This window comes from Bos mutus, chromosome 16 (assembly GCF_027580195.1).
Source record: "Bos mutus isolate GX-2022 chromosome 16, NWIPB_WYAK_1.1, whole genome shotgun sequence".
Classification (NCBI taxonomy): Eukaryota; Metazoa; Chordata; class Mammalia; order Artiodactyla; family Bovidae; genus Bos; species Bos mutus.
The window spans coordinates 6,253,361-6,270,286 of NC_091632.1; the positions used below are offsets into that span (position 1 = coordinate 6,253,361).

General features: G+C 53.8%; 2 protein-coding genes across 2 annotated transcripts; both read right to left on the reverse strand.

Moving 5' to 3' along the window:
* Window positions 1-1,992: 1,992 nt before the first annotated feature.
* Window positions 1,993-7,218, reverse strand: CYB5R1 (cytochrome b5 reductase 1). The gene is made up of 9 exons (XM_070384653.1): window positions 7,089-7,218; window positions 6,640-6,789; window positions 6,454-6,526; window positions 5,854-5,960; window positions 5,505-5,634; window positions 4,788-4,871; window positions 3,610-3,695; window positions 3,085-3,184; window positions 1,993-2,791 (listed from the first exon to the last, which is right to left on the reverse strand). Exons 1-9 carry the CDS (start codon window positions 7,101-7,103, stop codon window positions 2,619-2,621), a joined length of 918 nt encoding a protein of 305 aa, XP_070240754.1. The 5' UTR covers window positions 7,104-7,218; the 3' UTR covers window positions 1,993-2,618.
* A 6,442-nt stretch (window positions 7,219-13,660) lies between these two features.
* On the reverse strand, window positions 13,661-14,806 carry LOC138991162 (alpha-1,3-mannosyl-glycoprotein 4-beta-N-acetylglucosaminyltransferase-like protein MGAT4E). Its single transcript, XM_070384430.1, has one exon. It carries the CDS (start codon window positions 14,499-14,501, stop codon window positions 13,683-13,685), a length of 819 nt encoding a protein of 272 aa, XP_070240531.1. The 5' UTR covers window positions 14,502-14,806; the 3' UTR covers window positions 13,661-13,682.
* Between the last annotated feature and the right edge of the window lie 2,120 nt (window positions 14,807-16,926).

The window sequence follows — 16,926 nt, forward strand, 5'->3', positions numbered from 1 at the left end:
TGCTTATTTAACTTATATGCAGAGTACATCATGAGAAACGCTGGACTGGAAGAAACACAAGCTGGAATCAAGATTGCTGGGAGAAATATCAATAACCTCTGATATGCAGATGATACCATCCTTATGGCAGAAAGTGAAGAACTAAAGAGCCTCTTGATGAAAGTGAAAGAGGAGAGTGAAAAAGTTGGCTTAAAACTCAACAATCAGAAAACTAAGATCATGGCATCTGGTCCCATCACTTCATGGCAAATAGATGGGAAAACAGTGACAGACTTTATATTTTGGGGCTCCAAAATCACTGCAGATGGTGACTGCAGCCTTGAAATTAAAAGGCTCTTGCTCCTTGGGAGAAAAGTTATGACCAACCTAGACAGCGCATTAAAAAGCAGAGACATTAATTTGTCAACAAATGTCCATCTAGTCAAGGCTGTGGTTTTTCCAGTAGTCATGTATGGATGTGAGAGTTGAACTATAAAGAAAGCTGAGTGCTGAAGAATTGATGCTTTTGAACTGTGGTGTTGGAGAAGACTCTTGAGAGTCCCTTGGACTACAAGATCAAACCAGTCCATCCTAAAGGAAATCAGTCCTGAATATTCACTGGATGGACTGATGCTGAAGCTGAAACTCTAATACTTTGGCCACCTGATGCAAAGAACTGACTCATTTGGAAAGACCCTGATGCTGGGAAAGATTGAAGCGGGAGAAGGGGATGACAGAGGATGAGATGGTTGATGGCATCATTGCCTCAATGGACATGAGTTTGAGTAAACTCTGGGAATTGGTGATGGACAGGGAGGCCTGGTGTGCTGTAGTCCATGGGGTCACAAAGTGTCAGACACGACTGAGAGACTGACCTGAACATTTAGCATGACGCCTGCAATATGGCTGTTAACTAAAAAATGTTCTTCTCTTCCTCTCAGACTCTTTTAAAAACTCTTACCATCTGCACCTTGTATCTGTTCCATAGTGTTCACCGTGTTGTAGTTATTTATCATTGTCCTACTCTAGACTATGAGTTGTTTGGGGTCTAAGAACAGCGAATCCTCAGGACTTAGCACAGGGCTTGGTACATGGAAGTCCTTAATGTTTGTATATTGAGTGCATAAGACAGAAACCCGTGCAAGACAAGGAATGAGCTTCTGTGTAGAGAATTCTCTTTGCTGGGGTGTTTCACTCTCTGAGCCCAACAATCCTAAGCAAGATTTTCCTCTTTGGTGGTTAGGTGTCCAAGTGCTCACAGAGCCTGGTACATACACATGCCAGCTGATCAAGACATGCCAGAAGGGACACCAGGAGCAATTCAGTACTGGCTCTACCCTGGGGGGGCCCACAGCCATCCTTTCTGGGGCCCCAGAAGTCAGACACAGTTCCATGCAGAAAAACAATGCCAACCTGCCTCCTGATGCATTGTTCTGTGCCAGTGTGACTAACAGAGGATCTGAAGAGGGAGGGACCCTGCTGTGATGCTGAGAGGGAGTGGAGTGGGCCCGGCTGCTGGAACAGGAAAAGGGTGGTCAGGACAGATGGGCCCAGGGAACTCTGTCCAGGCACCAACCAGTCTGGCCAGGGCTGGTGAGGTCAGGTTACTTTTTAAAGGACCAAGGCTTCTCTTCCAAATAGAAAGACAATACTTTGACTTGTTTGCCAGGCACCCTGAAGGACAAATGCAGTGAAGGGCCAAGAGAAGGCAGGAGAGCAGGAGCAGCCAAACCCGGGACCACTGTGAGGAAACCTGGGCTCCAAAAGCTTCCCTCTCACTTATATTCTCCTTCATCCTCCTGAGGCGTCTCCAGGGAGACCCTGCACTTCTGGCTTTGCTGAGACAGCTGCTGAGAGGAGTGTGGACTTTGGGGACAGCTCACATTTCAGCCAGGGCACAACCACTCCGAGATTCAGTAGAAGACGTGAAGAAAATTCTATGCTGGGAAACACTTCCTCCTCACATTCTCAGCATGAAAAGCCTTGGAAACAAGGACCCCAGACACAATGGCCTCTTAGATGAACCCCAGGGCTTGAGCCCCGTTTATTCGCATAACCCAGAGGTTTCTGCAGCAGTAGCAGTCTCAGACCAGGGGCAGCCCCTCCCTCCAGCCTCGGCAGGTCCAGAGCAAGACAGACACCAAGCACAGTTCAGATTCCTTTCTCTGAGGCTGAGGAGACCATCTCCTCCACTCCCTTGTCCCTAAAAGATAAGGTCTGTAAGTCTGTACCCCCACCCCGATACACAGTCTGCTACGGGTTAAGCACCAAATATTAAATGAAACCCATTAAACAGGGTTCTTTCACCACAGACACAAAGAAGACTGTGATGCAATCAAGGAACTAGCCAGTCTTGGAACAAGCGTGCAAGCTTCCTTTTTTCTGACTCATGGGAGAGTCTGCTCCAGGAGCCTGACCTGCATGTCATCCCAGGGAGACTGGGGGCCTTCCAGGGGAAGACTCTGCCTTGGCCCTCTTCCATGGCTATAAGGATGTTGTTCCTGCAGGGACCATCCAGACCTGAGCTCTGAGTAAGGCAAATAGGCTGATACTGTCGGGAAGGGCGTCTAGGGCTTATGGCCTTTGGGTGCTGACTGGGGGTCGAGGGCAGCCACAGGGCCAGGGGAGTGCGGGCAGGCTCAGTAGGTGAAGCGCATCTTTGGCGAGTAGCCCAGTTTGTCCAGGCTGGGGTGGCAGGCCAGCTGCACCATCGGGGGTGGCCCGCAGAGCAGCAGCAGCACGTCTTCCCCGGGAGCAGGTAGGTGCTCCCGGATCATGTCCGCAGAGACGAAGCCCTTGCTGTAGGCCCAACCTGCACGGGGAGAGGAGAGCACCACCTTCCAGAGCCGTGGTGGCCGCAGGGGGCAGCGTGGGCAGGGGAGGGTGCTCCGGCTGGACTCCTCAGAAGGCCTCCAGGTGCAGCAGCACCAAATGGTCAGCGGGACAGCCAGCCTTGTCAGCCCCGTTCAACAGGAACAGCAGGGAAGGGTCCAGGGGAGCACTGTGTCCGTGCACTCGGAGGCTGGCAGCATCAGGGGGTTTCACTGAGACCAGAACCCACGGCAGGGGGAACCCTGATCTAGACATCCAGCAGTGGGAAGGTACCTTCTGGGGGGTGATCCAGGGTGAACCAGAGCTTAAAGCGGCCGGGGTGTCGGGCCTGCAGCTCCTCCAAGTCCTCTCGTAAGATGATGTCCTTTTCAGTCTGAAATGAAGAGGAGAAACAGTCTTTAGGAACCTTCTCAGATTCCGAAACATAAAAAATTCTCTGCTATAACAACTTTCTGACCAGGAAAGAAAAAGCAAGCAGAAGTTCAAGGGTATAAGCAAGGCTTTGAGGGAGTTAGGATGAAGGGAAGGCGAGGGAAGGAGCCTTTATTGACACAATAAAAGGAATGAAGATGGACTGTGTAACAGGAAACTCAAGGAGCCAGTCTCTACACTCTGCAAATGTTTCCTCTTTCTCTTTTCTCAGGGGAGGAATCTGGCTCAATGCTCTGTCCTGCTTACTGTAGGGAGGACCCTCTACTGCACCAGGGCCCTGGGCAGAGGCTGGGCCAGTGTACCCATTGGGACCACCCACCCCACACAGTAACCATGAAATCCCAGGACTGAGAAAAGCGAAGCAACCTGGTTGGCAAACAGCAGAAAGCACTGGGTGGGATCTTCTGGGTCTTTCAGGATGGCCCGGATCAGCTGCAGCATTGGAGTGATTCCTGCACACAGACGCCCCACAGTGAGACGCGAGGCCCACTTCCCATCCCTGCCTGTGAGCTGCCCGACTCGATCAGCTTAATTCTACTCAGCCCTTAACTCTGCTTTCCTTCATGTCCTAATATTCTGTGCTTCTCCTGTGACTTCACAGCACCGACATTTCTGGACAGATGTGCCCTTTATCCCAGACTCACTAAATTTCCTATCTGGTAGGTGACTTGGGATCAGGTGCTTAGTGTTCACATAAGTTCATGTTGTTGAAAAAAATACTCAAAGTGAAAGTCGCTCAGTCATGTCCCATTCTTTTCGACCTAATGGGCTATAGTCCACGGAATTCTCCAGGCCAGAATACTGGAGTGGGTAGCCTTTCCCTTCTCCAAGGAGATCTTCCCAACCCAGGGATTGAACCCAGGTCTCCCGCATTGCAGGCGGATTCTTTACCAGCTGAGCCACAAGGGAAGCCCTCATGTTGTTGAAATCCTTCTAAAGAACCAATCCAGGAATCCCCTGAAGTCCACTGGAGGGTAGGGCTTGTGATATCCCAGATGACTTTAAGCACCTACTGACTCCGTGATGAGGGTCCTAGAGCCCTGGACTTGCAGGTTAAGTACCTGAGCTTTGGAGCTGGGCAGAGCTGCTCACTGACCCTGCCTCCAGCCATGCAGACAGCATTCAACCTCTCTGAACCTCCGTTTTGTCATCCCTAAAAAGGGAAGGCTCATACCTACGTCACAGATACATATAAAGAGCCCAGCACAGTGTCTGACACAGGCAAATGTCCAGTGCTAGTTTTCCTTCTCTCCACTGTCCTATTCCTAGCTGCTTCTTTGTTCTTACCCAAAATTTATTAGATTCATTCAATTTGAGGTCTTGGGAGAGCCCACCTGATCTTTCTCTCATACTGTGAGTTAAAAATAAATTTTCGGGGGGCTTCTACCTGATTGTGATTTTGTTTTGCAGCACCCGGGGAGCTCTAGGCATTGCTGGGGACCCCCCAGTTTGGCCATGATTACCAAATCTTCTGAGGGGCACCCGGAGCTGTCACAGCCACGGTCACAATGGAGGGAGGGAGGGGGCAGCCCTGGGGCCAGCACCTGTGCCTCCGGCAATCATTCCCAGGTTCCTGGCCACGCGCGCTTCTGGTGGAGCCTTTTTGTTGGGCTGGATGTTAAACTTCCCTGAGAGGTTGAGTGAAGAGATGCGAGAAAGAACAAAGTCAATTCAGCGAAGTAAGAAAACAAATGCAGAGTCGAAAACACGGCCCAGGCCAGCTCAGCAGCTGCTGTGGAACCCGATCCTGGGGCGGGGGTGCTGGGCCAGCCCTGACAACGAGGCGCTTGCGGGACAATCAGGCCAGGCCTGTCTGTCCCACATGATGAGCAACAGTGAGTCATTAGCTGCCTCCTGCAGAGGGTCACTCCCTGCGAGGGCGACAGGCACGGGGCCAGGTGTGACTCTACCTCCCCAGTGGCCCAGAGCAGCGCCCAGGCTGCCTAATGCACCCGCTGTTCCCATGGGAAGGGCGAATGCCGTTGTCATCCCTGGCTCTCTGCAGCTTGGCCTGGGGTGAGTCTCTGAGGCAGAGCGGGAGCTGCGCGCGCCTGTCAGTCATCCCCACGGCTGTCATGGCTGTTGAACTGTGTGGATGCGGAACTGATATAGGGCCACGGGGCTGCGGAAGATGCCTTTGTCTAACACCAGGGCTGTGTTCACAGGCGGGGCAGGCAGGCCTCACCCATGTGCACGCACACACAGAGCCACACTCCGCAGAGAGGTCCGCAGGCACCAGAGTCGTGGGGGTGGGCCGTTACCTTTTCCGGCATAAGTAAGCAGCCCGCTTGGCCCCCGAAACTCCACCACATCCCCAATCTTCAGGCTATCCAGGTACTGAGACATCTTCCCTCCCTCAGGGAATTTGGGGTGCACACCCTTCAGATAGACCTGATAAGACAGAACGGAAAGAACTTTATTTGAATGTCCCTGGCTTCTGAGTCCCCCGGTGACAGAACCTTCCTGAAGCTGGGCAGGGATGACACCAGGGCTCTGTCTTCACGTTCACAAAGGACATGCACCGCCTCCTATCCAACACATCTTGGAAGTTTCTACAAAGCTCAGAGGGAGGAGGACAAGGGCCCCGGGGGCTCCTTCTGACCCTCTTACCTTGATGACAAGATCCACGTAGCCCTGGTCCTCATCGCTGGTGACGGGAGTGTACGGCCTGATGACCAGGCTGCCATCGATCCGGGCAGAGAGGTAGACATGTTTGCCTGGGGACCACGTGCAGAGCTACATGTGGACCGGCTGCACTCGGGCTGCCTTTCAAAACACTCTGGGAGGTCTGAGACGAGAAAAGCGTCTTGCTCCCTACTGGGGTCCCCGTGAGCTACCAGGCAGGGAGGACTCAACCCTTTGAGGCCCTAGCTGGACCCTTCAAAAGCTGCCCTCTGCAGAAACTCTTATCAGCGACTGCCAGGACCTTAGTGGAGAGCTGAGGGTCTGGGCAATGGGGAGAAGGGCAGAGTTTTCTCAGGAGCAGTATTTGCTCAAATCCTGCAGGAAGGAGGGGGGAGTGTTGAGTGCTGAAGATGTCTGGGGGCACCGAAGCCACGCCCAGAGTGGCCCAGGGCACCTCACAGCCTGGTGGGGAAAGGGGGACACAGTGCAAAGGCACCGGAAGGCAGGAGTGTGGTGCAGGAGACCCCAGGAGGGGAGCCACCCTGTCAAGACACCAGGGAAAGGAGCCCACGCCACCCTTCTTACCCACAGGCAGCCCCAGAACGTGGTGAGCCGTCGGCAGGGCAAAGCGGAACCTCTTGGTGTTGTGGTTCACGGTCTGGAGGACAGATGACAAGCGTCTCACCAGGCAGGTCTGATGCGGCCAAGGCTCCCGAGCACCCCAGCCACAGTCTAGTGGAGCTCCGGCCCCGCCCCTACTCCACAACTCACCGTCTTGTCTAGCAGTCGCAGCTGGTACTTCTCATTGGGGTCCAGGAGCGTGACCGGCGGCCGGCGGGACCTCCGCACCAGGTAGGCGCCCAGAGCCACGCCGAGCAGCGTCAGCAGCCCCACGCCCAGGGAGGCCAGCAGGACCGGGCTCTGCAGGCAGAGGGGGCAGTGACCGCCGCGCTGGGGAAGAGCTCAGGGAGCCCCGGCGACCTGCGCCCCAGGAGGGCTAGCCCGGACTCCGGCCCAGGGGCCAACCGAGGCCCGGGGGCAGCCTGGGTGGGGCCCCCAACCCAAGCGTGCGGCCCCGGGACCCCGGCATCCGGGGAGGACGTGAAGCCCTACTGGGCGGGGCCGGCGGCGACTATCTGTTTTTGTAAATAAACAACCTGAGTGCCGGGTCCCAGAGGGGGCGGAGTCCCCCGGCGCGGGGTACGGAGCAAGGGTCTTACCGGCTGCAGCCCCATGACGAGAACCGCGGAGCCCGCCGCGCAGCCGGCCGCCGGATCCCACAATGCGCCGCGGGGAGGGAGGGGGCGGTGTGGGCGGGGGCCCGAGGGGGCGGGGCCTGGATGGGTGGGGTCTGGGGCGGGGCCGATGGGCGGGGGCACCCGGCGCCCCACCCCTTTCCCCCAGACCCGCCCCCCCCCGAGCCCCACCCCGAGGGGCTGCCGCTCCAGCCCCTCCTCCCCAGCCTTCGGTCAGTGGCGGCTTGGACCGCTCTGGCTCCAACAGGCAGAGTCCTGTCAAACGTAGACACACACCCCGCGGGAGCTGGAAATCTCAAGCGTGCAGATGCTCAGCGAGAGACCGGCTCAGTAGAGCTGGAGGGCCTGCCAGTAACTAACGGTTGTGTAGTCACCTTGGTTTCTCAACAGGCAGAATTTCAACCGGAGGATCCACAGTCTGGCCGAGTCTCCTCAGGAATGACAGGGGCAACTTCGTTGTCTGCTTCCGTGACTGGTTTTGCTCGCAAGGCCAGGCCCTCCGGCCATCAGGCTCATTCAGGAGCTCACTTTGGGTCCAGGTCAAGATTCTCCAGCTTCCCGGGTGGCTCAGTGGTCAAGAATCGCCTGCCAATGCAGGAGATGCAGGTTCCATCCCTGGGCCAGGAGGATGCCTGGGAGGAGGAAATGGCAACCCACCCCAGTATTTTTGCCTGGAAAAGTCCATGGACAGAGGCTTCTGCTGGACTGCAGTCCATGGGGCCACAAAAGAGTCGGACAGGACTGAGCACTTACCGGGATCTGGGTTCTCCTGCCTCCAGGGCCCAAGACCTGGCTTTGGGGGTAGATGAAACTGAATCAGAACCTGGACAACTTACTCAGCCTCTCTGTGATTCCTGTCTACAGATGGATGGGTGCTATTGTCTTGTCTAGTTCATAGGTTGATGTCAGACCTAAGTGAGACATGTAAGGTACTTAGCGTGTGGCCTGTCACAGAGCAAAGCTCTCAACAGGCGTCAGCTGCTGCAGTGACTCAGCAGACAGTACTGATGCTCGGTTAGGGATTACAGCTGAGCTCTGCTGGCAGGAGAAGCCTGGGACAGGAGGAGTCAGACACAGATGCTGACAGCCTGGAACACACGTTGGCCAGGATGGCCATTCTCTCTAATACGCAGTTCCCAACTGGAATGGCATTTGCCCTGGATATCTCCCGAGGCTTGTTTCCTTGGCTTGTAGATGCCCATCTTCTCACCGTATCTTCACGTGGTCTTCCCTCAGTGTGGGTCTGAGTTGGCACCTTTTTCTGTTTGGTCAGACAGTAAATATTTCGGTGGCATACAGTCTGTGTAGCAACTCTTCTACTTTGCTGCTGTAGCATGAAAGCAGCCATAGATAATACATAAATGAATAAAAGTAACTACTTTCTAGTGAAATTTTATTTACAAAAACAGATAGTCGATCCTCATCCAGCATTACCAGAAACCCTCAGATGAACTGATACTCAACCCCTTCCAGACCCCACAGAAAAGCACTCAGAGACCTGTTCTGGTGGAGGGGGGCAGAGTGGTGGCCAGACTCTCCAGTCTGGAGCTGGACACAGAGAGACACTCCCAAGTGACCCAAAGGACACCAGCTCAGGTGATGAGCACTGACCTCCAGGCTCCCCAAGAGATAAGTCACCCGATTCCCACCCATCCCCTGCCATCCAGACCCTCAGAACGGCCTTCACTAGACTGGACAATGGGTGGTGAAGCTCCAGGCTCAGAAGAGCTTCCTAACTCCCTCCTCCTGAGATGACCTCCCTTCTCCATCAAAGCCCTCATACCTTCAGCGACTCTGAAGGACACTGATTGTCTCTATGTCCCATTGATTTTCCTCTTAGGTGACTCTGCTGGGCTTCTCCTTTGAGCAAAGTGACTGGTGGGAGAAACTTCCATAGTCAGTAAGACTTGGGTATCAGCCTCAAATGACACAGGGGGGGACTGCTGGTTTTGCGGTCCTTTAGGGATTTGTATTCGGAGAGGGCAATGGTACCCCACCCCAGTACTCTTGCCTGGAAAATCCCATGGATGGAGGAGCCTGGTGGGCTGCCGTCTATGGGGTCGCACAGAGTCAGACACGACTGAAGTGACTTAGCAGCAGCAGCAGGGATTTGTATTAATGGGATCATACAGTACGTGGTCTTCTGTATGTAACATCTTTTTTGCATTGTTTGTGAGATCTATCTGTATTGTTGTGATCACAGTTTATTCATTTTCATTGCTGATTAGTGTTCTGTTGTATGATTAGATCAAATTTGTCAATACCTACCTGTTCTAGTACTGATGTCCATTTGGGTGGCCTCCAATTTGGGGCCGTTACAAATGATGCTCCTATATACCTTGTCCTCCGTGTCTTCTGGAGGCACTTGGATCTCTGCTGAGTGTGTGCCCAGGAATGGAATTGCCCCACCGAGAGGTGCACCGTGTTAGAGGCAGTGGATTCTGCACACAGTTTTCTAAAGCAGCTGTGGTGGTTTGCCCTCCACTAGCAGAGAGGAGAGTTCTTGCTTCTCTACATCGGAGGCTGACAAACACTTTGTCTAAAGGGCCAGACAGTAAATGTTCTAGATTTTGTGAACTATAGAGTATCCGTCACTGCTATTCAACTCTGGCCTCGCAACACGAAAGCAGTGCTGGACAGCGTGTAGAAAAGTGACTATGGCCGCGCTCCGACACAGCTGCATTGGTGAAGCGGTCCATGGGCTGTGTTCGGTCCACAGGCAAAGGGCTGGCTGCAGTTTACCACCCCTCGTTCTCCATTCTTTCCGACGTGCGGTACTTCCTAACTTCAGACGTTTTGATGTCTATTTGCAGTTCTTTGAGGAAAAGTGAGAGGACCTCCTTGTGAAACACTTCCTCATTTGCAGGGTTCCTTGTTGAGGTTTTCGGCCCATGGGGTTGCCTGTCTTTTTCTCATTGATTTCTACTTGTTCTTTATATATTTCTGGGTGGATAATCTTCGTCTGTTACATGTTAACAATACTCCCATGTGTAGCTTGCCTTTTCTTTCTCTTTATGATGCTTCTTCATATGCTGTTAAATTTGGCCTATATTGAAGACATCTTTTCTTATATCTTCATTGTTTTTTTTTCTTCTATTTTTACTAAATTCTTATGATGGATGCTTATCGTTTTAATTTTTAGTCTCGTTTATTTATTAGTCTCACTTATTTTCACTTAAGACTGTAAATTTCCTTCTGGAACAGGATTAACTGCATGACCCAAGTTTTCCTATTAGTAATTCCATTATGATTCAGCTGTAAATATATTCTAACTTCCGTAATGATTTTTCTTTAGCTTATAAATTATTTTGAAATATGTGTTTATTTTTCAAGTCTGGGTTTAAAAATCTTTCCTTTTGTCATTAATTTGGAGACCAGGTGGGTTAGAAGCTAACGTGTCGCCAGAGGCCTTGGAGTGCCTCTCCAGTTCTCTGGGACTTGCTGAGCCGCCGCCTGGTTGGTTTCCGTGCGCGTTTCCAGTTTTGTGTTGACTGTGTAGTTCACGGTATTGTTGCTTAGCTGATTGTCTCCCGTATCTTGAAATCCTGGGTGATCCCATCCATTGCTCCTTGCTTGCACCCCACTCCACCTACTATCACAGACGCTGAATTCCCTCAGGGCGAAACCAGCCTAAGTCGTTGTTGACCTATCTGGAGTCCCATTTTTGTTTAATTATTCGGTCTCTGAGAATTTCATATATTGTTTTCATCCCAGTAATCACCAACTCAATGGACATGAGTTTGACCAAGCTCCAGGAGTTGGTGATGGACAGGGAAGCCTGGTGTGCTGCAGTCCATGGGGTCACAAAGAGTCAGACGCGACTGAGCAACTGAACTGGACTGAATACACATAACAGCAACTTTTAAGTCTTACATCTGGTGTATTTAGTTGTTTTATTTTGTTTAAAGAGTTTCTGCATCTGTTTATTTTTGGCTGCACTGGGTCTCTGTCTGCGCTCAGGCTTTGTCTAGTTGCAGTGGGCAGGGCTCCTCTAGTGGCGGTGCTCTCTCCGTGTGGGGCACAGGCGCCAGGCTGCGCAGGCTTAGTAGCCCCTAGGCAAGTGAATTGGCACCCCACTCCAGTACTCTTGCCTGGAAAATCCCATGGATGGAGGAGCCTGGTAGGCTGAAGTCCATGGGGTTGCTAAGAGTCAGACACGACTGAGCGACTTCACTTTCACTTTTCACTTTCATGCATTGGAGAAGGAAATGGCCACCCACTCCAGTGTTCTTGCCTGGAGAATCCCAGGGACGGGGGAGCCTGGTGGGCTGCCATCTATGGGGTCGCACAGAGTCAGACATGACTGAAGCGACTTAGCAGCAGCAGCAGCAGCAGCAGGCAAGTGAGATCTTCCCGGACCACGGGTCAAACCTGTGTCCCCTGATTTTTAACCACTGGATCACCAGGGAAGCCCTGTTTAATATAAGGGTTCATAGTCAGAAAAACTGCTAGTAGCAAAATCTTCAGTAGTTTATTTGTGATTGCACTGAATAGAAATGTATAGGTATTTTTGCATAAATTAATAAATTCTGTATTGAAAATACTGTAATGAAGCCTGAGTATTTTCATTTAATGGTTGTGTCTTGAAGATCTTTTCAAGTCATACTTAAAAGTTTTTTTTATAATAGCAATTAGGTAATTTGAAACTTCTTATTTCAGACAACTAGAAAAGCTGAACAAAATACATATAGCATCTGACTGAAAGCAACAGCAAGATATCAAGGTAAGGAAGAATTATCAGGCTAATGCAAAAAGGGTTTCTGTCAGCTGAAAACAGCCTTATCAAAATTTTAAATGGAAATTCACCCAAAGACTTTGCGTTCATTTTACTGGTTAACACATATTGGAAGGAACATGGTATTTTTTTATCTTTTTAGATGTATGGCTTACTGGTAAAGAATCTGCCTGCCAACGCAGGAAATGCAGGTTTGATCCTTGGGTCAGGGAAGATCCCCTGGAGAAGGAAATGGCAACCCAGTACAGTAGTCTTGCCTGGAGAGTCCCATGGGCAGAGGAGCCTGGCAGGCTGCCGTCCCCAGTTGCAAAGAGTCGGACACGACTGAGCGACTGAGCACATGCGCATGCACGGTCTTCCATGATGTTATTCCGTTTCTAGTGAAGTGGAGAATAAATACCTCAGGGAGAGGCAACTACTTATGTTCAAACACTATTTGTTTTTAAAAGTTAATCTCAGGAAAAATTTCAAAACCCCCTCAAAACCCTACAAAACCCTTTCATTTATGTTTTTATTGGGCTTCATCAATTTCGTTCATCAAATGAAAGAGAACTGGTACCTATGTTGCATTTAATTTTAATTATTGATTTTGCATTAAGTTCTTTGTTGGTGTCACTCAAGTTTGGTTCATATTATTACTACCAACCTTGAGTCTGTACCCAAATATTTCCTGAATAGATACAGGCAGGAATGTGTAATTCTGACTTCTTATTTTTCGATGGGAATAGAAAGATTTCTAAGTTACATATTGTTTCTTTCCTCTAGAAGGTTATAGCTGCTGGTTCAGCTATTCATAACTTTACGAGGCAGATAGGGGACATTTCAATGCTCAGGGGAAAGTAAACTGCCCTCTCCTTAGAAAAATGCATGTATGTAAACACAGTTCTAGAAGATTCATGAATACTTGAAGCGTCCATTCCTGAGTCCCAGGTAAGCAGACTTTGCTCCAGCAAGGTCTAAACCTTGACAATTAGAGGCTTGGGTCTTCCTCTGGTGTATATGTGTCCCCCCCGACCCCTCAAGGAACTCATACCTTGAGGTCCTAACCCTCAAGGGGATGGCAATAGGAGGTGGAGCCTTTGGGAGGCGAATGGGGCTTGAGGGAGGGGTCCTCAAAAATAGGATTGGTGCCTCATAAAAGAAGGCAGAGAGCCCCCTGCCCCCTGGCGCACGTGTGAGGACGCAGCAGAAAGACAGCGTCTGTGAGCCAGGAGGTGGGCTCTCCCCAGACACTGAACCTTCCGGCACGTTGACCTTGGACTCTCAGCCTCCAGGACATGAGAAGTAAAGTTCTGTTGTTTATAACCCCTGGAATATAACAGCCTGACCTGACCGAGACAGGCGTGTGGACATGAGCTGCCGTCAGCCCCCTCCATGATCATGGTGCTGTCATGACCATGGTGGAGCGACAGGTCCTTCCTGGAAAGATCTTGGGATGTTATAATTGTGTGTGGATGAGAATCAAGGCAGCTCCTGGTGCCTCCCTCCCTCCCTCTGGCCCCCGGAAGCCAGAAGGGTGTTGTCTCATTGGTGCCCTCCTCCGTCTGCGCCTACCCTCTGAAGCAGCCTACGAAAACCGAGGGTTGGGGTGACGGGGCCTCTCAGCTCGCCTGGGGCGGTCCGGTTTATGCCTGCTCACCTGTGTAGTCTCACTCTTGCTTCCTCTCACTATCACTCTCAACAGTGTCCCGGGAAGGAGAACAAATTACGTGGTCGTCCAGCTCAAGAGTGAACAGGCCTTGACCAATTTCTACCTTTATTTCTTGCCAGCCGAGCCGATTCCATCCCCAAGCCCCACCCTTCCTGGTTCCCTGCGGCGTGGTCTACCCTTCCTCTTCCTCGTCATACTCCGTGGTCCAGACTTTGATCTGCCTGATCAGAAGCCAGGACTCCTGGGCCTCCAGCACCAGCAGCCGGATGCAGCCCAGCGCCTCCAGGGAGTCTTCTTCATAAGACACCATCTGGTCCAGGCGTCCCTCCACCACGGGGCCGAGCAGGGTGTAGCGAGCACAGCCCTGGAGGTCCTCCAGGGGCCCGAAGCCCAGCTCCACCTGCCCTCGCCGCAGCTGGTGCTTCCCTTCTTTGTCGGAGCCCGTCAGCACCTCGACGCGGGTGACCTTCCGGGGCTCCTCCAGGATCACCGTCAGGTAGTTGCCTCGGACGGGGTTGAGGGTGGCAAAGCTCTCCTTGTTCAGGGTGTAGGCGTACTGCGGGATGTTGTTGGACAGCATCACCATGTCCGTGCGCACGCTGGCTGTGGGGTTGTCGGGCTCGCCAAAGACCTTCTCCTTGTCTGCAGGGAAGCAGGCGCTCTCCAGCCCTGAACGGTTGCCCACATGGTAGAAGACTGAGGAGCCGAAGCGGATTGGCGTGCTCTGGGCCAGGAGAGGAGGGAACTCAGAGAGAAGCACGTGCGTGGGCGTGTCCTTGGGGAAAACGAGGAGGAAGGAGGCCAGGCGGGGGAGGTCGCTGGAGCGGAACACCTTCCCCGCAAAGCTCAGGCTAGAGAACTCTAGGGTCACCCAAGGCAGCTCCTTCCAAGCAGACAGCGTCCAGTAGATGGTGGAAATGAACTTGGGCATGCAGCGAACCTGGTCGTCCAGCATCAGGAAGTATTCGGAGAGGTTGGCAGCGAAGTTCATGAGGAGGGCGTGGTCGGCCTTCTGCACGGAGTACAGGGCCTCGCAGGAGGAGGGGAGGTCCTCTGGTCTCAGGGTGCCTAGGGGAGGGGGCCCGCCGAGCTGGCCCCGGACCACCAGCAGCTGCCGGGCCTCGATGTGTGTTTGGAAGAGGTCAGAGATGTTGGCCACCGTCTGGCTGAGCCATTCAGGGTCGGAGTCCGACAGGGACACCAGCACCACGACACAGCCCAGCTCGGGGCCTGAGGACGCCTGGAACAGGGCGCGCAGGGCGTCCAGGAGGTGGCTCTCGTGGGGATGCAGTGCCGAGGAGATGCCCACCGTCAGCAGCTCTGGGGCGGGGGTGGCAGTTAGCACCTCCTGAGGGTGGGCAGGTCCCAGGTCTCCCCCGCACAGCCGCCCTAAGGGCCAGTGCCCGAAAGGAGCGCCCACTTCCGTTCCCAGGGAGGGCTGACTGCTGGGCAGGAGAGGGACGCAGCTTGCTCTCCTCTCTATTTTGAAAGGCTGTTGGCTGGGGCGGGGGCCGGGGGGCTTGGGGGTGTCATTTGAAGGACAAGGCTCCTCGGATGGAGAAGATTGCCAGGTCCAATGGGATGTTTGCTGGTCTTGACCTCAGAGTTATCCCAGTGGCTGTGTGTCTGCCAGACCAGGGTTGGAGGCTCTTTGGGGAACTGTGTAGATCCATGGGGCCTGGCAGTGCAGAGCCCAGAGGTCCCTATTGCTGCCCCCTCCCTGTCTGGCCAGGCTCTCTTCTCATCTCCTGCGGGCACTCTCCCACCTGTCCCCCTCCCCGAGGGGCCTGTCCTGAGTGAGTTTCCCTGATGGACAGTCCTTAAGAGGCTGCTCTGTGCTTCTTAGCGTGTTGCTCATTTGGGGGGTGGCAGGTACAGAGCAAAGATGCCTGCTCCGCACTCTGCGGCCGGCCCAGGCTCGGAGCACCCTCTGTCCCCGCTGGCAGCTGCACCGCCCGCCCCGGCCGCCCTCCTTCTCCTGGCCGGTCTGTGCCCCTGGTCTGCTGTTTCCCAGTCTGGCCACGACCTCGCACCTACTCACTCTTTTCGTGGGGAGGGGCCCCGGCCAGGAGCTTGTACTTGGCGCGTTGGAGCCCTGGGGAGGTTTTCTGCATGTCCTTGAAGGCCTGCAGATGGTTCTTGATTTCAGAGCTGATTTGCTGCTGGTTGAGTTGCCACAGTATCTTCTTCTTTTCCTCCTGCTCAGAGTAAGGTGAGCATCAGCCCTGGGCTTGCCCCTTAGAGCCAGGCCAGGCGAGCCCGGGATGCGGCCAACCAGCACCCTCTCATCATGGGCACACACAGGGCTCTCTAAAAGGGGTGGGGGGGCCCCAGCTTGTGCAGAAGGCCGACGGGAAGGGCCTGGCTTATGCAGCATGGAGACTCACCTGCCTCCACCTGGCCCGTGTCTGACTACTCCACCCTCCAGCTGGCAAAGGTCACCTCTCGGCTCAGCCCGTGCTGGGCTCTGCAACGGACGCTGAAGGCTGGTGGTGGTCCTGTGCTTAGCTCTGTTTCACCCAGTTCTGACCGCACACACGTCTCTGAAGCACCTTCTTTACCCGCTCTACGCTAAGCTCGGGCTGGTCTGAAGCCTTCCAGAACAGCATGGGCTCTAGACCCCAGCGTGGCCCGTGCAGGACTCGGTCTCCTCCAGGTGCAGCAGTGCCTGCCGCTGGGAAGTTCCTTCAGGGCTCAGGGATGTGGCCCCCGGGCGGCCCTCCCGGCAGGCGGGTCCTGGCAGCCCCTGCGCACGTGAACGCCCTCCCCTCCTCCTCGCCTTTACCCCAACTTTGTATCAAGGCTGGCTCAGCACTGATCCTGTCTCTGACCCACTTCTGATCCTTCCAGAGCTTTCTCCTTAGAGTGTGCACGGTGAGGTTAGGGCGTCTGCGTAACTGGGAAGACTCCCCACTGAAGGACCAGCATGTGGTCCGAGCTCCCCCCGGGAACTCACCACCAGTAAACTGTACATAAGCTGTTCTTCAAGCCTCTCTTGGAGGAAGGAGCCCAGGAGGATCAGGGACACGACGACCACGAGGTACTTGCAGAGGCAGCCGTGCACGGTCCGGGGACCTGGAGCAGCTCTGCGGAGACAGGCAGGTGTGGGCCGGCACGCTCGGCTCCCGCTTCCTCCCCGCCTCTCCTGGAGTCTCCCGAGCCTTTCCGCCCGGCTGACCTGCCCCTGCTGATGTCCCCCAGGAGACAGAGGCCAAGGCTGATGGCCCCCGGGAGACCGAGGCCAAGGGGGCTGGTCGTGTCCAGCCCCCTCCCCTTCGTCGGGGCTTCCAGCTGAGACCGGAGCACGTCTGTCCTGCATCCGCTCTTGGAGTGGTGACCCCGCCCAAAGGACGCGTTGCCAAGAGGAGGACAGGCAGGGCTTGGTGTTAATCAGGCCTTCCCCAGACCTCAGACTC